At 46.2% G+C, this 21,368-nt stretch overlaps 2 protein-coding genes across 9 annotated transcripts in view; one reads left to right on the forward strand and one right to left on the reverse strand.

Moving 5' to 3' along the window:
* Positions 1-21,368, forward strand: part of VPS11 (VPS11 core subunit of CORVET and HOPS complexes) — a 51,303-nt gene that overhangs the window by 8,709 nt on the left and 21,226 nt on the right. The gene's annotated exons all lie outside the window — the stretch shown is intronic.
* Positions 1,548-19,460, reverse strand: HYOU1 (hypoxia up-regulated 1). Of its 8 annotated transcripts, none has more exons than XM_074302323.1 (26): positions 19,364-19,460; positions 18,230-18,326; positions 18,022-18,115; positions 17,759-17,837; positions 17,456-17,610; positions 17,177-17,253; positions 16,773-16,954; positions 16,446-16,561; positions 16,149-16,341; positions 15,661-15,795; positions 15,392-15,474; positions 15,111-15,243; positions 14,183-14,367; positions 13,425-13,563; positions 13,089-13,149; positions 12,866-12,945; positions 9,163-9,348; positions 8,885-9,057; positions 8,696-8,783; positions 8,466-8,588; positions 8,130-8,263; positions 7,761-7,845; positions 3,493-3,733; positions 3,324-3,389; positions 3,200-3,250; positions 1,548-3,087 (listed from the first exon to the last, which is right to left on the reverse strand). In XM_074302323.1, exons 2-26 carry the CDS (start codon positions 18,309-18,311, stop codon positions 3,020-3,022), a joined length of 3,009 nt encoding a protein of 1,002 aa, XP_074158424.1. In that variant the 5' UTR covers positions 18,312-18,326; positions 19,364-19,460; the 3' UTR covers positions 1,548-3,019. The 8 variants fall into 8 exon arrangements, with proteins under 8 accessions (XP_074158424.1, XP_074158422.1, XP_074158421.1 ...); XM_074302321.1 differs by lacking the exon at positions 19,364-19,460 and adding an exon at positions 18,977-19,079; XM_074302320.1 differs by lacking the exon at positions 19,364-19,460 and adding an exon at positions 18,762-19,003.

Consider the following 21,368-nt stretch of genomic DNA (forward strand, 5'->3'; position numbering starts at 1 on the left):
TCTACCTACCCTGTGTATGCCTTGTATATATGTCATCATTTAGATGCTGTCTCCCCCATTATGAGAATTCTTTGAGGTCAGCAAGTATTTTTGCCTTTGTATCCTTAGCACTTAGCACACTGTCTGAACATTCAATTTCTTTATTAAATCAGAGATGATCTGAGTTCTTGGGCCTTTTTTCTGTTGTATGAGTGCTTAAGTTGGGGCAAGTTCCTGCAAGACAGGGATTGTTTCATTTTTGTTTCCTCAGAACCTAGCACATAATTGATGCTTCTAAGTCAGGATGAATTAGAATAAGGTCCATGTAAACTTGAAGGAAAGCAGTTTTGATTTTGTTTTTAAAAAAATTGGTCTTCATAACCTGTAATGTCCTAGCTAGCTTTCTGGAGGTCCTCCAGAAGGGCCTCAGTCTTAGGAGGATAGACACCAAGAGAATGGACAAGAATCAAGTCCAAAGTCTTTATTGTCTCTTACGCAGTCTCTGTCAGTCTGACCCAGTCTCCCTTCGAGGCTGATTTTGTCCCTAGTTTAACTATCCTATTAGTTACATCATTACAGCATACTGAATGTGTGAACTAGAAAACCATTACATCACCGTACTAAGTGTATATGTGATCTAGAGAACCATCATCTCAATTCCAGAGTTAACACCTTGTGGTAAGTATAGTTGTCCAGAGTTCCAGCCCTCTACAATAACCCTAGCATAAATGCTTAAAATGCTCATTTACTGAAGGCTATAATAATGTTAGTGACTGAGCCCAATTAAAGGTGGTGGTAAATGAGTTTGAAGGAAAAAAAAAAGTACAAGGGATAGTCCCCTTCTTTCAACAAAGCTGGGGTAACCTGTATCAGAAAGGGTACTAATAGTGTCTTTAAAAAGGTGGGAAGATATTTCAAGTTTCTCTTTTTACTTCTCTCCCATTTTGTCTAGGGACAAAAGGCCTTTTTCTTTTTTCTTTTATTAATGTCCTTTCCATTACCTCTCTAATCTGTCATCCAGCAAAAAGTAAAAACAGAACACCATGAACAAGGCCCTCAAAATAAAGATTCATAGTCCCACTTTAGCCAACTTTTCTTTGCATATTGAATTCCATCTCTCGGGCAGAGGAGCTTTCTTCTTGACTTCATTCTTTTGGACTTATGACAAAACATCTCGTATTACAAGCATCATATTTTGTTTAGCCATTCACAAAGATGAGTATACCCCCTTACCCCTTTTAAATTTTTGGCTACCACAAAGAGTTCCTGTATTCTGTACATCACACAGGTACTTTTCTTTTTTTCTTTTGTAGTGTAGGCCTAGTGGTGGTTAGTACAGCCAGGACATGCAGTTATTAACTTCTGGGGCTAAGCACCAGTAGAGCCATCCTTGGGGGGAGGGGGAAGAGCAGGAATGCCAATGGAGTGATTCCCAAATCTCCCAACTACAAAAGCCTTAAAGTTGTTAATTCCTGTCTTCCTTTCTAAGGGCTCAGTCCTTTCTCTCACCTGTTTTTAAGGGCCTGAGTGAGATTTAATAGAAAGAAAACTGACACTCAAGAGACAGGTTGTAGAAAAGCAAATATTTTATTGAAACCATTTTCTCAATTAACAATGTCTCAAAGTACAATTTGACTCAAAACTGTCCAACCAGCCTCAACTCCTAGTCAAAGAACCCAAATGCACAGGAGGGGAGAGGAGGCAAGACCATTAGAGAGGTCCCTGTTGCTGCCAATGTGGCAAAAAAGAAAAAAAAAGAAAAGAAAAGAAATGGAGACACAGATACAACATGGCTTCCCTCCAGCTGGAGCAATATTCCTTAGCCCCTGGTGCAGAACCCTGGAGGGAGGCTCCCAGAGGAAAGGGATTCTACTCTTAGATCTACAGCAGAGTCTAAAAACCCTCACCCCCCAACCAGGAACTGAGTTGAACACCCCCCACCCCTACTTCTAACTTCTGGCTTCCCTGGCATTCTCGAGGAACCAAAAGACATTTGGCAGGCTCGCCGCAGGGCTGGGGCTCACAGTAGAAAGCACATTTTGGTCTGTCCAGGAGAGGCTGGGCCTGGGAGACACTGGCAGAAAGGGAGACCAAACAACTAGGGCACATGGGGGACAGAACCAATGGGATGTACCTGCTGGGCACTGCCACCACATGACTACGCTGTATCCTATCTACCCACCCCCAGCCCAGACTTCCTCTCTCTCCTTCCACAATGAATGAGCTCAGTTCTGGATTTCTAACTTGCCCCTCTCTGCCTCAGCCTTAGGGGGATGTCCTAGGTGTGTATATAGGCCAATTTATGCCTCCCCACATCCTAACCCTTCTCCCAATATGAAATGAGGCCATGGGAAAGAGCAGAGCCCCAGGATAGTGATCCCAAGGAGCAAATGCCAATAGGGTCAGCTCTTTTAGGGAAAGAACATGGGTGGGGATGGAAGAGGAAGGAGGGGAGGGGAAGAGCCAAACACCCAACTTAGTGACCAAGAGAATGCCAGCTCCTTCAGAATCCCTCCCTTCCTCCCCCAAGTAAGTGCACATGGGACAGCATTTTGTTTAGTGGCCCTGGAGATTCAGAGAGAAAATGGAGAAGAGGGAGGGTGGGGAGATACTGAGGGGGAGCTCAGACACGGCAGGCCAGCAGGGCCTCTCCCGAAGGCCTCCCTGTCATTCCTCCCTTCTCTCATAAGCAAGTACTAACTCCCAAGAGTATAGTACAAGTCCCCCCCCTTTCCTGATGTATCCCTGCACCCAGCCCATCTCAGCTCCTGTTGGCATGCCAGCCCCTGCCCACTTCCAAGCATAATGAGAGAACTTGGGGTGTTCTGAAACATTCAAGATGTTGTGTTGTCAAGGTCTGGGAGAGATGGCAACTCCAATTTAGCCCCTAGTGTTCCCCATCAAAAGAAAAAGGGAGCTGGAAGCTGCTTCTTCATTCTCTCTCCTTAGGGACCCCTGGGGGAAGACGCACCCCCTTCTCCCCGCCAAAGACAATAAATAGAGGTGGTTGGGAGGAAGGGGATGACAGGGGAGGGGGCAGCTATAGCTCATCATTTGACCGGGTCTCCTGTGGCCTTGGTGGTGGCGGCTGCTCCTTCTGCTCTGAATCTATGGAGGGAAGAAGAAAAGAGTGAAGGAGGCAGGGGCACCTGCCCCATCCGCCTTTGCCCAGAGATGTCTGTCCTTCCACCCACTGAGACTTCCCTAACTCAAGCCTCACCTGCCCCTGGTCCACTCAATTCTAAAGGCTCAGTGTCACCCAGATCAAGCCCTACAATGGGAAAAGAACTGATCAGAACAGCCCAGAGAGAGGCTCTAGGCCATGTCTCCTGCACCCTGCTCACCTAAGTCAGGTATTTTGGCCTTCTCTCCAGCCACGGGGGGCTCTAGAACGGGTTCTGCATCTTCATCTGGAGGTCACAAGAGCAAAAAATGAGTGGGAAGGAGGCTCTGAGAAAAGCCCCTTGCCTCCCCCCCCCCCGAATGGCCCCTGGGGATGGCCAGACATCTCACCCATCGGTGGAATGATCTTCTCCTCCTGGGCACTGGCATTTTGACTTTGAGATGGGTCAGCCTGGGTCTTGTTCTGGTCCCTCGGCCGGGGCCGGGGCTTGGTAAACTTGGCCTTGTTGAGCAGGTACTGAACCTCGCGGTCCAAAGCCAACATCTTCGCCTCGATGTCCTTTGAAAGCAGAACTGGCTTCTCGGTGCTGGGGAGTTTGGCTTGTTCTGCCAGGGTGGCATTCTTCCAGGCCTGGGGATTGGGGATAGGGCTCAGTCAGCAGATAGCCTGGTGCCCAGAACAGATGCCTACCTAGGCGCTGAGCTCTGACAGTGCCGCTGCCTCTTGGGGTTTGGGACCGTACCTGAGAATTCATTGTTACAGGTCCTAGGAGACTAAAAACCTGGCCCAGAGTCACAGAAGCAGGTGTCAGAGACAAGGTCTTCTGGACACCCCTCTTGTCAGCTGGACCATGCTGCTTCTCTCTCAGCAGGGGCTAAATTTGTTTGTTTATAACATTTTTTTCCCATCTGAGAGAAATATTTACTGTTACTGAGTTTATATTTGCACCTCTAGTGCCTAGCAATATATCTGGCACATGGCACACTCAAGTGCTTGTAGGAATAAACTGAACTTTCATATGAATATTCTTGCACAAATCTTTACTGTCTGCTGATTGGCTTTCCCTGTCTCATCCCTCCCTGCTTTCTCTCCAGCTCCAACAAAAAAGGAAAAGAAAATAAAATTTTACCTTCCATAATATCTCCCTTTTGTTAATCTTTCCATTTCCTCTGCCCTCCATTCTATCCCCACTTTTCCCCTCTAAGCCTCACAAATCACTGAGTTTACACTCATTCCCTACTTCTCACCCTTCTCACTTTAGTTTTGAGCCCATCCTTATTCTGAGAGAACTCCCACATCAGCTGCATCTTTGTCCATCCTTATCCTGCCTTTCCTGTGGCTCATGATGTCCATTTAACCATTCTCCTATAATAGCTTCTTATAAGTGGGAATAAATCTCAGCATGAAAATGCATAATGATAATTTTTAAACTTCTGTATTTGGATTTGAACAATGCACTGTACAAACATGGGGTGGGAAGGTGTGATTAGAGCAGCTCGTGTGAAAAAAAAGACCCAGATGCATCAGGGCATAAGCTCCCTTGATGACAAATTCCACTTGAGAGAAAGGCCAAAAAAACCTAATGCAATCTTAAGACCGAGCCAAAAGAGATAATGTCATAAGAGAAAAAAGTTACACCATAAGATGTCCTCAACAAGCCCTGTCTCAAGTGTGGTAGGAAGCTCTATGGGACACTAATATATCAGGAGTCTGAGGTGATCTGAAACCAAGAGTTAGTTGAAGGAAATGGATAAGACCGTGACTCACAGAAACCTAGATTTAGAGACATATCTGATTCAACAATGCTCATTTCTGAGCCAACAGAATCTGAGAAAAAGTTGAATCTGGAGAGACTTGAATTGGCTTGGGGGGAGAGGGGAAGCGACACAATTGATGGATCTTTGAGTATCTGAAGGACTGTCAGGTGGAAGAGGAAACAGGCATGTTCTGTTTAGCTGAAGAACCAGGGAAGAATTATACAAAGATAGATTTTGGTTCAAATCAAAAAGGAAAAATTGTCCAAAAATGGACAGGGCTGCTCAGAAACCCAGAGACCCTTCCCTCCCCTCCCCTACTCCCCATCAGAAAAAGGCTTCAGAAGAAAGCTGATCACTGAGGTCCCTTCCAGCCTTGAGATTCTGTGATCTACTCTCTGTACCTGAGCCACTGAAATCTAGTATTTATCCTGTCAAGTTTTTAAAATATTTAATAACATCCTTTATTAAATGGTTCTCTAATTCCATAATATTTTGAGAGGAAGTGTTCTTTATCAAGATAAGCTAGTCCTCATCTAGACAATAAGTTCAAGTTATTGAGGAGAGAAGTAATGTCTTGTATTTTTCTTAGATCCCCACTCCCCTCCGCCCTTCCCCACCATAGCACAGAGCTAGGCACACACTCCTGCTGCTGCTTCCTTTCTCCCAAAGTTCAGCCTACAGCAATCCTGTCTCTCAATTTGCTCTTGGTACTCTCATCTGCTTCCAGATTTCAACAATTCCCAGCCTTGTTTTAGACCTGCATGCCCAAACCTTAGCCTCCTTAAGGATGTCCCTCATCCCTCACCTCCCACAGCCCAATTTGTGGCTAGTTCCTGACAATTCTACTCCACAGAGTTTATATTTATCCATTTCTCTTTCTTATCATGGCCACCACCGAAGTACCCCAGTACAGGGATACCAGATTAGTCTTCCTTAAGCCAAGGACCCAATCCATGTCACTTCTCTACTCAAAAACTTTCACTGGTTTCCTACTGCTTGGTGAATGAAAGATTACACTTGTTATCTTGGCATTCAAAGCCCTAACAGTCTCTTGCTTTGGGTGTGCTCTAAGTTCCCACCAAATTGGCCTATTGGGCTTTTCTGTTTCTAACTTTACTCATTCTGCCCAGGGATGCCCTCCATCCCTACACTGAAATCTCACTTGTCTTTCAAATCTCATCTCCTCCATGAAGCATCCTCCCACCTTCTCAGTTAGGAACATTTCTTCCCACCAATCTAAAATGGCACTCACCACCTAAGTACATCCTGTCTTTTATTTGTAACTCACAAGGGCAGGAATCTGGTGTGCCTTGTCTTTGTATAAACAAAAGGCTCCCGAAACCTTTCACACAATAATTACAATGCAAGAGGGGCTCAAGCCCTGCCTGGGACACATGTGATTCATGTATGTCACATAGGAACATGTGTTCACATGTGGCTATGTGAACATAAACAAATCACTGAACCTCTCAGAGCCCAAGCAGCCAGACATCAAAATCAAGAAGTCATAGAGAATGGACAGACCTGCCCAGGGTGCAGAGAATGCCCTTCATGGATGAAATAAGCACCTCGACAAGCAAAAAAACCCCAACTGTTACAGGGCTTTATACCCAGCAGGGTCAGAGCAAACCACACTCTGGCTAGAAAGTCATCTCAAACACTTTCCAGAGCTGAATACATCTCTCTCTCCCTTAAAAGTTTATTTCAACTCTGGGAGATGACGATGAACCACTACATAGAATTCCCAATCCCTCTTTTTTTATCCGCCTGCATTTTTGATTTCCTTCACAGGCTAATTGTACACTATTTCAAAGTCCGATTCTTTTTGTACAGCAATATAACTCTTTGAACATGTATACATATATTGTATTTAATTTATACTTTAACATATTTAACATGTATTGGTCAACCTGCCATCTGGGGGAGGGGGGAGGAGAAAAATTGGAACAAAAGGTTTGGCAATTGTTAATGCTGTAAAATTACCCATGCATATATCTGGTAAATAAAAACTATAATTAAAAAAAAAGTTTGTTTCAAAACGCTGTGGACAGCACTCTGGCCTCCCATGCATATGGAACCAACTCAAGATCTAACACCCTGGTTCCTGGAACCTTCCCTTGCTCTTCTCCTGCTGTTCAAGTGAGGCCCATGATTAATTAGCACTCAGGTAAGCATTCAGCAGGCAGCTCCTGTATTCTGGAAAAAGCCAGGACCTGAATTTGAAATCAGGTTCAGCTGCTTACTACTTGTGTGTGTGGTGATGGGCAAAGACATTAGTTTCTTCACCTCCAAAACAAAGAGGTTCAACTACTTTTTTTGTAGGAACAAAAAGGTCCCTTCCTTCTAAAAAAGCTCCAGATTTTGTGACTTTACAAAGAATAGGATAGGACAGCAGCACCAAATTTGAGCCCCACCTATCTGACTTACTATTCTCTGACCTTTGACAAATCACACAACTTTATCTGTAAAACAGAAAAGAGAATGACTACTATCAACTAGTCCCAACGGCCAAGTTTTTCAAAGAAAGCACTCTGTAAATTGTATGGCATTGTAAATAAATAGCCTTTACTTCCTGTTTCCTGTAATTCTTATCTCTTACATGAGACTAAACTCCTGAAGGACAAGGAACCCTCGACCTATAGTCCCTTATACAACCAATATTCACATGGCACTTTGTTCCCAAAGTGCTTTATATACATAATTTCATTTGATCCTTTTCTGTAAGACAGGTATTATTATCCACATTTTGCAGATGAGGAAACTGAGAAAGGTAGCCAAGAGGCAAGATTTGGCAAGTCTCTGACCTCAGCTCCAACCCCATCTACACTACCGTGCTGTTCTGTCCCATCCCTCCTAGAGCCAGCCCATGCTCAGGGGGGCAGGACCCCTGGATTAATTACCCCCGTCTCATTGATGACTTTCTCCAGTGTGCTTAGTTCCACCTCAGTGAAAATCTGGTCCATCTCTGGGATTAGCCGGGCACCCCTAGAAATCAAACAAGAGCTTGTCAGCTCAAAAGAGACAGAGGGCCAGAAAGAAGTAGAAAGAGGAAAAGATTTGAGAGGAGAAGAGTAGAGTACAAAGAATGTACAATAGATAAGGAAAGCCACTAGAATCCTGGCCTTTCTCTGATTTCTTCTAAAAGATAATGGTGTGAGGTGGCAGAATCTTGAGGGCTTTCTAAAGGACCAAAGTCAGGGCAGTCAGAGATGGAGGAAGCAGGAAAGGAAGGGCATGAGGTGAGAGTGGTGGGGCCCTTGGCAGCTCACCTGAGGAAGATGTTTGAATGGTTGAGGAGGCTGTCCAGGGCAGCCAGCCGCTCGGGCCACTTCTTTCGCTCTTCCACACGGAAAAAAAGCCCACGACAGAGCTTCTTCAACTCAGACAGCTTTTCTTTCAGTTCCTGATGGATGACAACCAAGAAGACCAGTGACCCTGGAGGTTCCAGCCTCCACATTCCTAAGCATTTCCCTTAACAATCCTCAGAATCCTGGTCTTTACCCTACCCTCACCAACTTTATTATCTTTGGAGGAGAAGGGTTGTGTGAAGGGGATCAAGACGTTTCTGGAATGTAAAGCAGTGACCTCCGACACCTGCTCCTTACCTTAGTGCTGGCACCAAAGCCTTCATCCTCTAGCCAGGTAGAGGCTGAGCTAAGTTTCCCAGAGATCTCCTCCCGTTCTTCCTCCGTGGATACTTCCTGGTACTCCGGCTGGTAGAGCTTGTCCTGGGGACACAGAAGACACTTGCTGAAGGCAAAGCTGGGACGACCTCCCATCTTGGTCCCTGGGTGGTCTGCAGGCCATCTTGGTGATCATCTTCCAGACTACAGACCTGGGTTTCAAAGATGAAGGCTTCCAGACTGTTGGCTGACTTCTCCCTCTCCTGCTTTTCCAAGTCTCGAAGTGTCAGCTCCTGAAGCCTGGGTTGGAGATGGGGGTCAAAAAGGAGTGTGTCAGCTCCAGAATGAGGCAAAGTCAAACAGCTGTCTCCCCTCCCATGACACCCCCTGCTAAGACTCACTTGTGCACAGAACGTGCCAGCTCATCCTCAGGGAGGTCAGGAAGGTCAAGCACAGATAATTCAACTCCAATTTCCTCCACCATTTTCTGCTTTCGGGCCACCTTTGGCTTCTTTTCCTCCTCAGGGGCTTGAGCTTTGCTCTCTGGTCCTGGCTCCCCTTGATCACTTGGTTCCTGGGAATTGGAAGGTGACATGAAAAGTACAGATCTATAAACATCTAAGACTGAACTGCCTTGCTCTCAAGGACTCTTGATCTTAATTCTCTCCTTAAAGCTCACCTGGGCCTCTGATTTTCCCCCTTCACCCTTCTCTGGTGCAGCCTCTCCCTCAGGGATTGCACCATCAACTGGCTCGGGGCTTGGAGGGTGAGTGTCCCCTTCACCTGGGGTCTTGGCTTCCTCTTTAGGTTCTGCCTGTTCCCCAGGTTCCTCCTTGCTCCCTTCAGCAGGAGTGTCCTCTTCTTCCTAAAAGGGTGGGCCTAGTCATTAGCCATGACCATGGATCCTGATCACCCAGGTCATGAGAGAAGAGATGCAGAAACACAACAGGAGCCAACAAGACTCCAAGAATGACTGGAGTTGTTATTGATGGCTTTAAGGAGGAAGGCAGGCATAGTGGCAAGTTTAGCTACTGGCCTTCCTTTTCACTTCATCAACTACACAATTCTCTGGGGAATTCAGCATTTGATCCCTTCTGACAAAATTACCATGTAGTTCTTCAACCTAATCAATAAGACAGCCCTCTTTATCTACATTATACCACACACCAAAGATACCCCCCACTGTGTCATAGAATACCATTTCCCAAACCCTTAAATGGCTTAAAAATATCAGAAAGATAGGTTCTTAGTTAGGTAAGAACTATGCCTAAGAGCTCATAGGAATCTATTTGTCCACAGTCCTGCAAAACAAAACCCTAAACCCTCACACATATCTTATAATACCAGTTTTCTTTGGTTGATGCTACATAACAGTGAATTGTGGAAAACTTCTCTATGAAGAATAAAAGCTGTTCCCCATCCAAATTGGCAAAGGGGGCCTAAAGAAACTGCTGCATGTTAGGAACATATTGGGCATGAGAAGTAGTACCAAAAACATTTGAGAAAGGCAGAAGAGCACAATTACAATAGTGTGAAACCACAGAGCAAGATGGATAATGTGGGCACTTCCCTAGCACCCGCCCTGTGTCCAAAACTCAGAGGAAAGCCCCCAACATTTAAGATTTATAGAAGGATATAAACAAAGAGGCATGAGGGAGGCAGTGGAAGGGCGGCTGCATGGGCTATGGTCAGACTAGAAGGAATGAGAACAAAAATGACTAATGATCCCAAACCCAGAATCAAATGAGAGAGTGAGGACACTTGGATGTCAAAGAGAGGTTCAAGTCAAAAACCTCAGACATACAGACCACATCCCAGGATCATCCTTAAGTGAGGTGACTGCTAAGCTGTGGTGGGCTATCACTGAAAAAACCAGGGGCTGCAGGCTTAGAGCAAGGGAAATTACTCGATTTCAAAAAAGGAAGGAGCTGAGGCTGCAAACAAGAAGCCCATGGGCATGCTTTGGACTCTGGCAAAATAAAATAACACTTTATTCAAAGAGAAGAGTGACTGAAATCTACAAATGCAGCACTCAGACAGCCAGGGAGGCTTCATCAGGAAGAGGGGGATACCAGAGAACCCAGAGCTCTGACAACCCACCTGGGTCTACAGGAGACAAGCAGGAGGATTGGGGATGTTTTCTTCCAGCTATTCAGCATAAGCAGAATGATTTATTTATCATCTATATTATTTGCTTCTAAATCTCCAGTTGTATTTTCATAGGAAAGTATAATCCAGAAGTTGAGGAGCCCCCAAAGGAAAACCAAGAATTCAATACATGGTGGCAGTTAGCAGGAAGTTCTACATTACAGATTAGGCATTACACAAAAGAAGGGGTGTAAAAGATAAGATTAAAAAAGATGTAAAGAGAGACAGCTAACAACAAATTAATGGAAAGAAGTGGACTAAGGCTCACTGGAGGACTAGATTAAGTTAACACTTCCTAATAATTAAGTTATTCCAAAGGGAAATAAGATCTCTTTAAGAAGTAGCATGTTACCCCTCACAGTAGAAGTCTTTTAACAAAGATCATTCATTTTCTGAGAAGGGGATTCTTGTCAGGTAGAGGTTAAATTAAAGAGCCCTTGAGGTCCAGTTTACCTCAGAGACTGTGATTCTGCTTCCCTCCATTGTTTCTTATAGTTCATGCCTCTTTCCTCACCATCCTCACCAGAACTACTAGTGCTTCGGGAAAGGGCAAGACTTTGCAAGGCTCCCCTCACCATCCTCGTGACTTCCAAATTGAAAGTTTGGTTCTCTCTTCTAATAGAAATTCCTTGATGGCACTGGCTCACTCACTCTTTGATTTCTGTCTCCAGCATGAAGCATAGAGCTTTAGTACATGCTAAGTGCTTAAATGTTTCCAATTCATTCATTCTCCCCACTCTGGCTTCAGTCCTCTTCACATCCAGCCCTGACCCAGGGTCTGCCACTTTAATCATTTATTAGCTACTTCCCACACCCCCAACTCCACTTGCCAATCTGGTAACTCTTAACCCCAAGTTAGACCCATTTGCCTAGCCCAAGACATGAACCAGTATACCAGCCTTTCTTATGAAGAAAAGAGTTACCAGTCCAGAGATATATTAAATTAACTGGCTTCATTAGGCTGCTTCTAGAACTCTCACAAGATAGCACAGAATCCCATGTCTTGATCAATATTTAATCGAATTAACAAATCTTTTGTGAAGACAAACAGTTTAGAAAGATTTATATCCTAGAGAAACAAATGGATGGAAGCATAATCTTAAAATAAACATGAAATTTTAAATGGACACAACTCCTTTCTGAAGATCTCCAATAAAAGTTAATGAAACACCTGAATGAACAATTTCAACAATTTAGGACTCTCTATTTTGAGACTGCCCCTTCTACAGCTGGATAGGCCTAACTGAAGTAAATTCATCCTTGTATTTTAAAAAAGTCTGCCATGTTTGAAACTCTAAGATTATACTTATATACTATAAAATATATATATATATATATATATAAATACAAAATATACTATATGCACTATAAAATCAGAGGGAGTAAGAAAAAAGTCAGCTACCAGATCTTATGGATCCTACCTTTGCAATCTTATTTTCATCCCTTCCTATTTATTCCCATAGCAGTCAACATATCATTATCTATGAATACCTATATATTAACCTTCAAACAAGTGTTCCTCAAACCCCAGCCCCAATTCCTCACCTTCCACCTATTGCTAGAAAAATCTTTCTTATACACTCATCTGTTCAAAAACCTTCAGTGGTTCCCTACTGCCCATGAATTCATTTCCAAATCCTTAGCATTCACTTAAGCACAGAAGGATGAGGTGAAAAGGGACCACTGAAGAGATGAGCTACCCCAATATCCTAGTTTTGCAGTCAGTAAACCAAGGCTGTGAGAATGGATGGGACATGCCTCAACACTATCCAAAGAGTGAAAGGCAGAGCAGAACTTGAATCCTTCCTGGCTGCTAGACCAATGTTTTTTCACAGAGCCTTCCTCAACATCAAGGATTATTGACTAGAGACCAGCTACTGCATGAGGCATCAGGGGTGAGAAATAAGCCAGCCTCTGGTCCTCTTGTATGCTCCTAATATACTAAGCAGACACAAAGTATGAATGAGGTCAGTGACATATATGGACACCCAGCTCAGGAATAATTGCTCCACTCATGATCCTTCTTCCTGGGCATTCCTGGAGCCCCTAAGTCCAGGCCCCCATCCACACACCACCAAAATAACCCACGAACAGTCTCTGGGCCTGGTTACTCTATGCCAGGGCCTGTGTGAAGTCCTCTCCCACTGGACTTAGTTACCTTTGCTCAACTGAGCCAGCTTGGAGATCACTACTTGGAGGGGTGTTTACAAAAGAGGGTGGAGTCCCCAGCTCACCTGCACGGTGTCTGTCCCATTCTCCTTGGCCTCTGGAGTGGAGCCACCTCCAAAAAGGCTGGAAATGGTGTTGCCCAGTTCTAGGGGGAAGAAGGCCTAGGATCAGAGGGCTATAAGCAGCCCAGGGAACCTCAGCACTTCTAACCCATCGGGGATTCCCCCACATCCACGGACACCACCACAAACTCTTGACACCAAGTGCCCAGTCTGGCCCCTTCCTTACTAGTGAGTGTGGACTCCTCTTCAGGATGGTCCTCTACTGTTGTTTCAAATACAGACTCCACCTGGAATGGGTTTCAGAGCATTAGGATTATATGGAGTTTCCCTGTATATCACATAAAGGTGTGATTTTCATTTGTGTTTGACATGTGGTATGTGTTTTGTCCTCAGTATGTCTTATCCTCCCCTAGTAATTTTTTTAGTGTCCTAATCCCCTTCCATGTGGTACTTCTTCCAGAGCCCAAGACTGGGCTTTACCTAACAAGGAGCTGGCCAGGGGGGTGGATGAGATTTGGATTCTCCCCACTTCCCCTTGCTCCATCAAAAGCCAATTCCTTACCCTATCCAGACTCAGGACACCACTCTCATCCAGGTTGAAGTGGGCCTTGATACCCTTGGACTCATAGTCAGGATACTTCTTAAAGCTCTCCCCCACTCCTTTTAGCTTCACTGTGGTCAAGTTCAGGGAGCCAAACACTCTGGGGAGAGAAAGGGGGGGTGGGGGTGGTCAAAGGGTGGTTGTGTCACATCTTTGGTTCCTCAGAAGCTCAAGACAAAATCTATCCCCACTCTTAGAGTGTCTAGAGTAAATGTTCCAGGGCTTTGCTGTTTAGATTGGGGAAATTCTAAGGCCCCTTTCGACTGTAAGAATTTATTATTTTGGTTTTCATGGTCTCTATGACTTCTTGCTTCTCCTATCCCTCTTAGCAGGCCTAGGCCTGCCTCATACTCAATTCCTTTTTTTCAGAGCATCAATTTCTATGTTTTTTCTAAAAAGGCATACTATACATTTTTAATCCAAAAAATAAACCCAGAAATCAATTAAACCGAAAAATTCAAAATAATGCCACAGCATCATTTATGTTGAGTTTAGCAAACAATTTCTGAGTTTGACAACAGATGTCTCACTATATTCAACGATCTACTCCTGTAAATCTGAATTTTTTAATTCTTATCTAAATTCCTTTGGAGATCAGGTTTCCATGCCCTCTTCTCATTAAAAGCATTCAAGTACCCAGAAGCCTTCTTCTCTTGCAGTCCCAGGTCCAGTCCTCCCTCTGACCCATATCCCATGTCCCATATCTCACGCCTCTTCACCTAAGATCCTCAGGCCCCAAGAAGCCCATATCACCGTAGTTCACATGGAAATGGAAGTCGTCACTGTAGCGGTTAAAAGTAATGACTTTTCTCTGAGGATAGGGTCCCATTCGAGAGAACAATACTCGTTTGTTATGTTTCAGACTCCGAGGACCAGCCTCCTCTACTTCTCTTGTAAATTCCACCTATGACAGGGGAAAATAAATAGTTGGCGTATGCGTAAGGGGGAAGATGGAAGAGGAAGGAGTTAGGAAGAAGTCCAGTAAATCAGACCATGAAATACAGGAGGTCTCTGCAATTTAGTCACCTCACAGAGATAGGTATTAATCTTGGTTCCATTAAAATATAAATAGAAAACATTAAAATAAATAAAACACCACAATACAGGTAATGTTAATTTCTGGTTTTCTAAGTCAATGTAGGTCCACAGGGATCCCTATTTGAGTTTGACCTCATTGGCTGGAAAAAATGAGATTAAATGACTCAGACAGGATCAGACAACCTGTATGTATTAGAGCAGGGGTTCTCAAACTACAGCCTGAGGGCCAGATGCGGCCTGCTATATTATGGCAAATGGGCTGAAGGGCAGAGACAGAGTGTGAGCTTTTGTTTTTAACTATAGTCCAGCCCTCCCACAGTCTGAGGGACAGTGAACTGACCCCCTACTTAAAAAGTTTGAGGACCACTGTATTAAAGGCCAGAGCTTAAGCCCAGGTTTCCCTAGGTCTGGAATGGATCCTCTACTAGGAGGCAGGGTGCTATATGACTAGGCTCCTTGAGGGCAGAACCTATATTGTTTTTATCATTGTATCTCTACCTCCTGTCTCACAGCCTGTTACATAGAAGGTCTTCAACAAATACAAACCAAAGATGAAAAAAGGCTAAAAGAGACAGATTGCTCTCCTGTGAAATGGGGAGGCTGGCTCACCTGGATGGGATAGACTGTGGCATCCCGAACACCAAAGGGCTTCACTTTGAAGGCCTTGCTCAGGGCAGCAGCCTGGTACACAGCACCCATGGCGGCTGCTTCATCAGCATTGATGTTTTTCCCTAACTCCTCCCTGGAGTTGAGGGGCAAGAGGAAGGAAAATGAGGTATCTTCTAAATGTTCAACAGAGCCCCCTTTTCCCCCAGCTCCAGTGTTACTTCTTCCCACATTAAAAAAAAAAAAAAAAAAAAAAAAAGCACCCCAGACTTCCCAGGACTTACTTGCCCACAGCTTTCAACAGGACCTCCTGCACTTTGGGGACCCGAGTGGCCCCACCCACCAGGATCACCTGTTCAATCTCTTCCTAAGGAGGAAGAAGCACAGTGTCCAATAAAGGAATGAGAGGCACCCCTTGTCCCCAACCATCCTTTCTTCAGGCCCGGCTGCCTTCTTTCTCTGGTCTCCCCATTTCATCAATGGCTTCAAAGTTCATCCTCCTCCCTTCCTCCTCCCATCCCTCACATGGCAATGCCTTATCAGGTTCCCTCACCAAGTTCATTTCAGCACTGCTGAGAGCCTGCTGCACAGGCCCAGGCACCCGATCAAACAGGTCCCCACACAGCTCCTCAAACTCTACCCGTGTCACTTTTGCTTTGAAGTCCACATCATCCATCAGCCCTTCAATCTGGGGAAGGGACAAAAGACAGAGCTAAGGACTCGTTCCTGAGATCCTTCTAGGCTTGGCAGGGTAGGGGGATGGGGAGGAGAACTGTGGGAAAAGGAAAGAACACCACAATCTATGAGAAGCTTTAGAGATTTAAAATTGAGAGAACAAGAAAAGCCAAGACTCCCAGTCCAGGCAAGGGACAGAACTCTGGTCGAGGAGTTGCATGACAGAGAGAGAGAGAAAGAGAAAGAGAAAGAGAGAGAGAGAGAGAGAGAGAGAGAGAGAGAGAGAGAGAGAGAGAGAGAGAGAGAGAGAGAGAGAGAAGAATGAGGGGTCAGGGCCTCCAAGTGACATCTCATGTTGGTTGGCACCTGTGCCATGTGGTCAGCATTAGCACTCAGGATGGTTTTGAGTCGGTTGGCCTCACGAAGTAGCTTGGCCATTGCCCGAGGGTTTTCCTGAACATCCTTTGCCCCCTGTCCCTTGCGTTGCTCATTGAAGAGTTTTGCCAAATGCTTCCGCAGTCGCAGTTCCATCTCCAGGCCCCCCAGAGTTCGGTCAAACCTGGGTGGCAGAAGAGAACCCATAAACCCTTTGCTTCCCCTCACTACTTAAAAACCATCAATTTGTGAGGCTTCCTGGAGCCCCTCTAACATGTGACCACTCACCCCACACCACGGATCTGCAGCTGGGGCTGGGTACCAGCTTCCTTGGTTTTCACTGTCTGGTAGGTGACGATCGTGCATACTGTGCTTCCCGCACCCATGTCATAAAACATCACATTCTGAAGGAAAGTGTGGGCAGGCAGGTCAGCACACATTACCCTTGGCTGCCTCAGAGACCCAGCCAAGTTGTTTTTCCAGACTGTCCCAACCCTCAACCTGACAAACAGTGAGAAACTTCCCAGAGAGCTGTTTCTACATTCTGACACCCAAACCAAACCAAGTGGAGCCCTCCCCAGTGCAGGGGCTCTCTGCCTCCTCCCTTCTTGGTACCTGGGCAGTAGCATTGATGTCTTTGCGGCGGAAAACTCCATAGCTGAGGGCGGTGGCAGTGTTGGCATTAATGAGTTGTAACACCTTCAGGTCAGCCATACGGGCAGCCTGCAGTACAGCCCGGCGCTCAGCCTGGTTGAAGAAGGCTGGCACAGTAATCACTACATCCTTGATGGGCTGTTCTGTGGAAGAGAAAAGAGGACTCCTGCCATCTTCACACATCTCTCCATTTTTAACACACACACCATATTTACTGCCAATACTTGGGCCCATCCATGATCTGGTCAGTAACGCCCATCCCTGTACCCCAAGTCCTTTATTTAGTCCTCCCACTTTCTAACCCAACATGCGAGCCTCCAGGCCTCCATCAGTGTCCAATCCCCATCAGCATCCCTGCCACTCACCAGCAAAATCCTCAGCCAAGGAACGAGAGTAATTGAGAACCATGCCCAACACCTCCTCTGGAGAGAACTGGAGCTGCCTAAGGTAAGGATCAGAGCAACACTTAAGGATGTGTCAGGAGGACTATTTTCACAGATTTGAAAGGCATAGAGTAGAGGTGGCCATTGTGGCCCCTCTGTGAAGGAAACTAGCTTGGGCAACTGTTGCTACCCACCGCACCTCCTCCCCTGTAGAGAGCAAAATAATAATAAGTGTGAAGTATTTGCTGAGTGGTGACTTACGGGCTCAGGTGGAATCGGACAGTCTGTCTATGAGGGTCGGTCCCCAACTCCTGCTCGGGAAAGCGATCCCGGTACAGCGCCACATGTGGGTTGTCACTGCGTTTCCCCAGCAGCTCCTGGAAGTACCGCACTGTGGCCTTTGGATTCTTGATGGCCTGGATGAGAACAGAGATCATGCTAACTCTAAAGCCATTCGCATCCTCTGCCTCGGGGGTTTACTCCAGCCTGGGACATTTCCGATGGAGATGCTATCCAGAGGCCCAACTCCCTACCAGCACAGGGAATGGAAGACCTCTAGCTTACCATGCTTGCTGCACTATCCCCAAAGAACCTTTCATTCTCTTTCAGGGCTACAACTACAGGTGTTTTCCTCCGGGATTCCCTAAGAAGAGAGAAGAAAAGACGTCATGGCCAGACACCTGAGAAAAAAGAGCTGCAAAAGAGCTGGAACTCAAAGCTCCTTTCCCACCAACAACAAACATGCAGCTCGTGTTTTGGGGAAGTCTTTCCCCCTCCCTCCAGGCGCACATCCCCACCTGCCCATCCTCTCCAAGGGCTGCCCTCACTTGTTTAGGACGATTTCCATCGGCACACCAGGCTTGACGATTGCCACCTTCATCGATTCACTGCCCAGATCCACAGACATCACTGCCAGGGTGTCTAGGAGACAAGTGGACCGCCGGTGAGTCTGTGTTTACGTGTGGAGTCGGAGGGGACATGAAACTAAGTAGCAGCTTCGCCCTCTCCCAGACTGAGGGAAGAACACATACGTACCAGTCAACGCCAGCAGGTTGGCCAGGAGCACAGCCAGCAGGGCCCAGCAGGGCAGCCGCCCAGGGCTCCCCTTTCGGTTCATTTCAGCCACTGGAGCCTGGAGGAAGACAAAGTCAAAACCTGAAATTCCAAGGAGCGGGGGAGGGGCGTGAGGAAGAGGGCTAAGGGAGATGTCAGATCCTAAATTGTCCTCCTCCAGCCCTCAACAAGTCAGGCTACTTCCCTTACCCTAAGGCGACCCCCACTCCTCTCCCGAAGGGCTCCTCCCCCAAAGACCCTAATGTCTAAATGTAAGAGCACTAATCTCTAAACCTCAGGAAGTAACCGTTCAAAAAGACGGAGGGGGAGGTCTGAGCTTTACATCCATTCGAGAAGTTGGGGGATACCCCAGGAAGAAGAGGGCAGGGTGGGGCTGGGAAGCTGCCCGGCGCCCAGCAGGTGCTCGCTCCCCTCCAGGGAGAACGAACCGCGGGGCCCCAGAGCCGGTTCCGGCGCCAGAGGTCCGGCGCGACACGCGGGGTCCGGCACTCACCGCGGGCCGCGCTTGCAAGCCGGCAGTACCGGGCCGGCCCTGTTACGCCCCCGTACCGGCTTTTCCGCCCACCCGCCGCGCGATCTCCTGGGCTCGCTCTGCGGGCCCCGGCGCGGGAGCAGCGAGCGAGGCAGACAAAAAACGAGCAAGTTGAGTCCCTCAACCCGCCGCAACTCCCCACCTCGGGCTTGCAAACTGTTACATGAGCCACCAACCTCTCCCCGGCGTCTCGCGCACCAACCGGGCCCGGACGCGGCGCGCGCTCATTGGAGCCTCGGGCACCCGGACCTGCGCCGCGCGCCCAGCCCCACCCCCTCGCCGCCCGGCGCGACCTCCCATTGGGCCACGTAGAAAACCCGCCCCCCTCCGCTTCTCGTCCAACCCCTGCCTTGGAGACAGGGGGGTTGGGGGAGGAGGCCTTCCACTTAGGGAAACCGCCGGCGCCTTCTTCCCATTGGTCCACGGCACGGATTGAAAGCTGCTCCTCCCTCCCTCCCAGTCTCCACCACCTCTATCTCCCCATCTTCCCCCCCCCTTTTTCACGCCCCCCCGGCCCCACTCAATGTTAAGGAACCCGAGGGTCCCTACGACGCGTCTCTCACCTGAAAACTCGAGTTGCCGGGTTCTCTCAATCCCGAAGCCCCCAACTCCAAGCCGGCTGGGGTCTGGAACCGATTCGCCGCGATTCCCTCCCCACTTCTTACATTTAAAAAGATATTTTTTTCCAATGGACACAGCGGGAACTTTTGCAATCAGACTTTTGGCATGGAGTACGGTTGCATGCTGAAAGGAGCCCCAGAAGAGAAGGGACGTGCAGGTGGCGGCCTAATTGGAGTTCATATTTATAATAAATGCACCCCTTCCCCTTTGTTAACCTTGTTTCTCGTCACCCAGATTCTACTCCACTAGCTAACATTTGTATAATGCTTACTACTTTAGGCCTGGCGCTGTGCTAATAGCTTTACAATTACCTCATCTGCTCCGTACGTAGTGCTGGGAGGTAGGGGTTAGTATTATCCCCATGTTACAGATGAAGAAACTGAGGCAAACAGAGGTTAAGTTTTTAGTTCAGGCCCACACAGCTAGTGAGTGAGGACGTTTGTACCAACTCCAGGCCACAGTTAAGCTCTCCCTATTTAAATACTAACCATCTCTGAAGGCCCAATTCAAATCAAGGTGGCTTTCCTTTGACTACTCAGTCCACACTCATATTTCTCTTCACTTCCATTCTATCATACATATAATTTCATATGCTCTCTTTATCATGTTCTAATTTACTCATGTCATCTGTTTCTCCACCACATTATTCGAAGGTAGGGGCAATAGCAAATATTTCTACATATACTTGATACATGCTTAACTACAGAATTTCAGAGGTAGATCAACTAGTCAGTCGGATTCTCCATTTTATAAATTAGGAAACTGAGTGCCAGAAAATATAAGTGATTTCTCTGACTTTAACTGGTCAGTAGGACAGCCAGGACAAGGAATCCAGGTCTCCTAATCCCTGGTGCTCACTGCACAATAAGTACGTATATAGTATAGAACTCTGGAAGAATACCCACAACACCCAGTCTGCTTCTGGATACTTAGTCAACAGATACTTGGCAATCCAATAAATACCACTACATCCTGCTATATGTTTTGGTGGGATGAAGTAGCTGCTGCAATAAAAAGAGCCTCTCTTTGCTTTCAGAGTCTATTCCCCAAAAGGTATAGGTATGCTAGAACACCTGTTTTGTTCTCTGACCCTGAAGGAGAATGGCCAGTTTTACAAGAAGAAGTTCCAATACTATGGAAAGTTTTGATATCTCATCTAGACAGTCCTGCTCTGAATTATCAGCCAACACCATCTACAAGTCCACCATATACAGCAAGCCATAAAGAGGGAAATGAAATGAAAGAGTCCCTATATCATAAGAATTAATCAGTTCAGTAAACAGGAGACTAGAAATAGTTGGAGGGGGAAAAAAAGGAATCATGTAAATAAGTATATAGATAAGGGCATGTAATTAAGTTATTGTGAATTTTTCATACCTAAATATGAGGGTAAGCATATTAGTTAAGAAACTCAAGATAGGCAAGGTTGAGAGAAGCTTCCTAGATGGAGCAAATGTTGAACAGAGTCTAGAGAAGTAGGGAAAAGCTCCACAAAGGAAAGATTTTGTAATTTGGAGGTGTCAAGGATTCTTGTACAGCAATCCTGAAAGGCAGCACCATGAGAAGAAATTATGAAAGGAAGCTCTATTTGAAGGACTGCTTGACCTAAGAAAAGAATCCAAAGTCCTGACCAAGAGAGAAATGAAGGCAAAAGGTGTGTGCATCCATACCAAATTGTTAAGAACAAGAATGGTCCTTTGAAAATTGTCTAAAAGCATTTATTAAGCACCTCTCTATGCCAGAAGTACAACATGTTGGAATACAAACATAAGGAATGAACTAATTGCTAATCTCAAGGAGCTTGTTTTCCTTTTCGTAGGACAAGGTTTTAGAGCTGAGGAAAAAAAAAAAGGAGGGGAAATTAGCAATTTTTAATTATCAGTTATCAAGCAGTAACTGATGAGCTTTTCTTTTCCTTTGTTGCATCTCAACCTCTGTAGTCCTGGC

Source organism: Sminthopsis crassicaudata, chromosome 3, assembly GCF_048593235.1.
Source record: "Sminthopsis crassicaudata isolate SCR6 chromosome 3, ASM4859323v1, whole genome shotgun sequence".
Taxonomy (NCBI): Eukaryota; Metazoa; Chordata; class Mammalia; order Dasyuromorphia; family Dasyuridae; genus Sminthopsis; species Sminthopsis crassicaudata.

Bases quoted from the DNA above. Each gene is read 5' to 3' on its own strand.
- HYOU1 (XM_074302328.1), bottom strand. The intron at 17,838-18,021 runs GTGAGGGCAGCC...CTCTCTTCTTAG, and splicing joins ATGGAAATCGTCCTAAACAA to GGAATCCCGGAGGAAAACAC. The intron at 16,955-17,176 runs GTGAGTGGCAGG...TCTCTTCCACAG, and splicing joins CTTGGCTGAGGATTTTGCTG to AACAGCCCATCAAGGATGTA.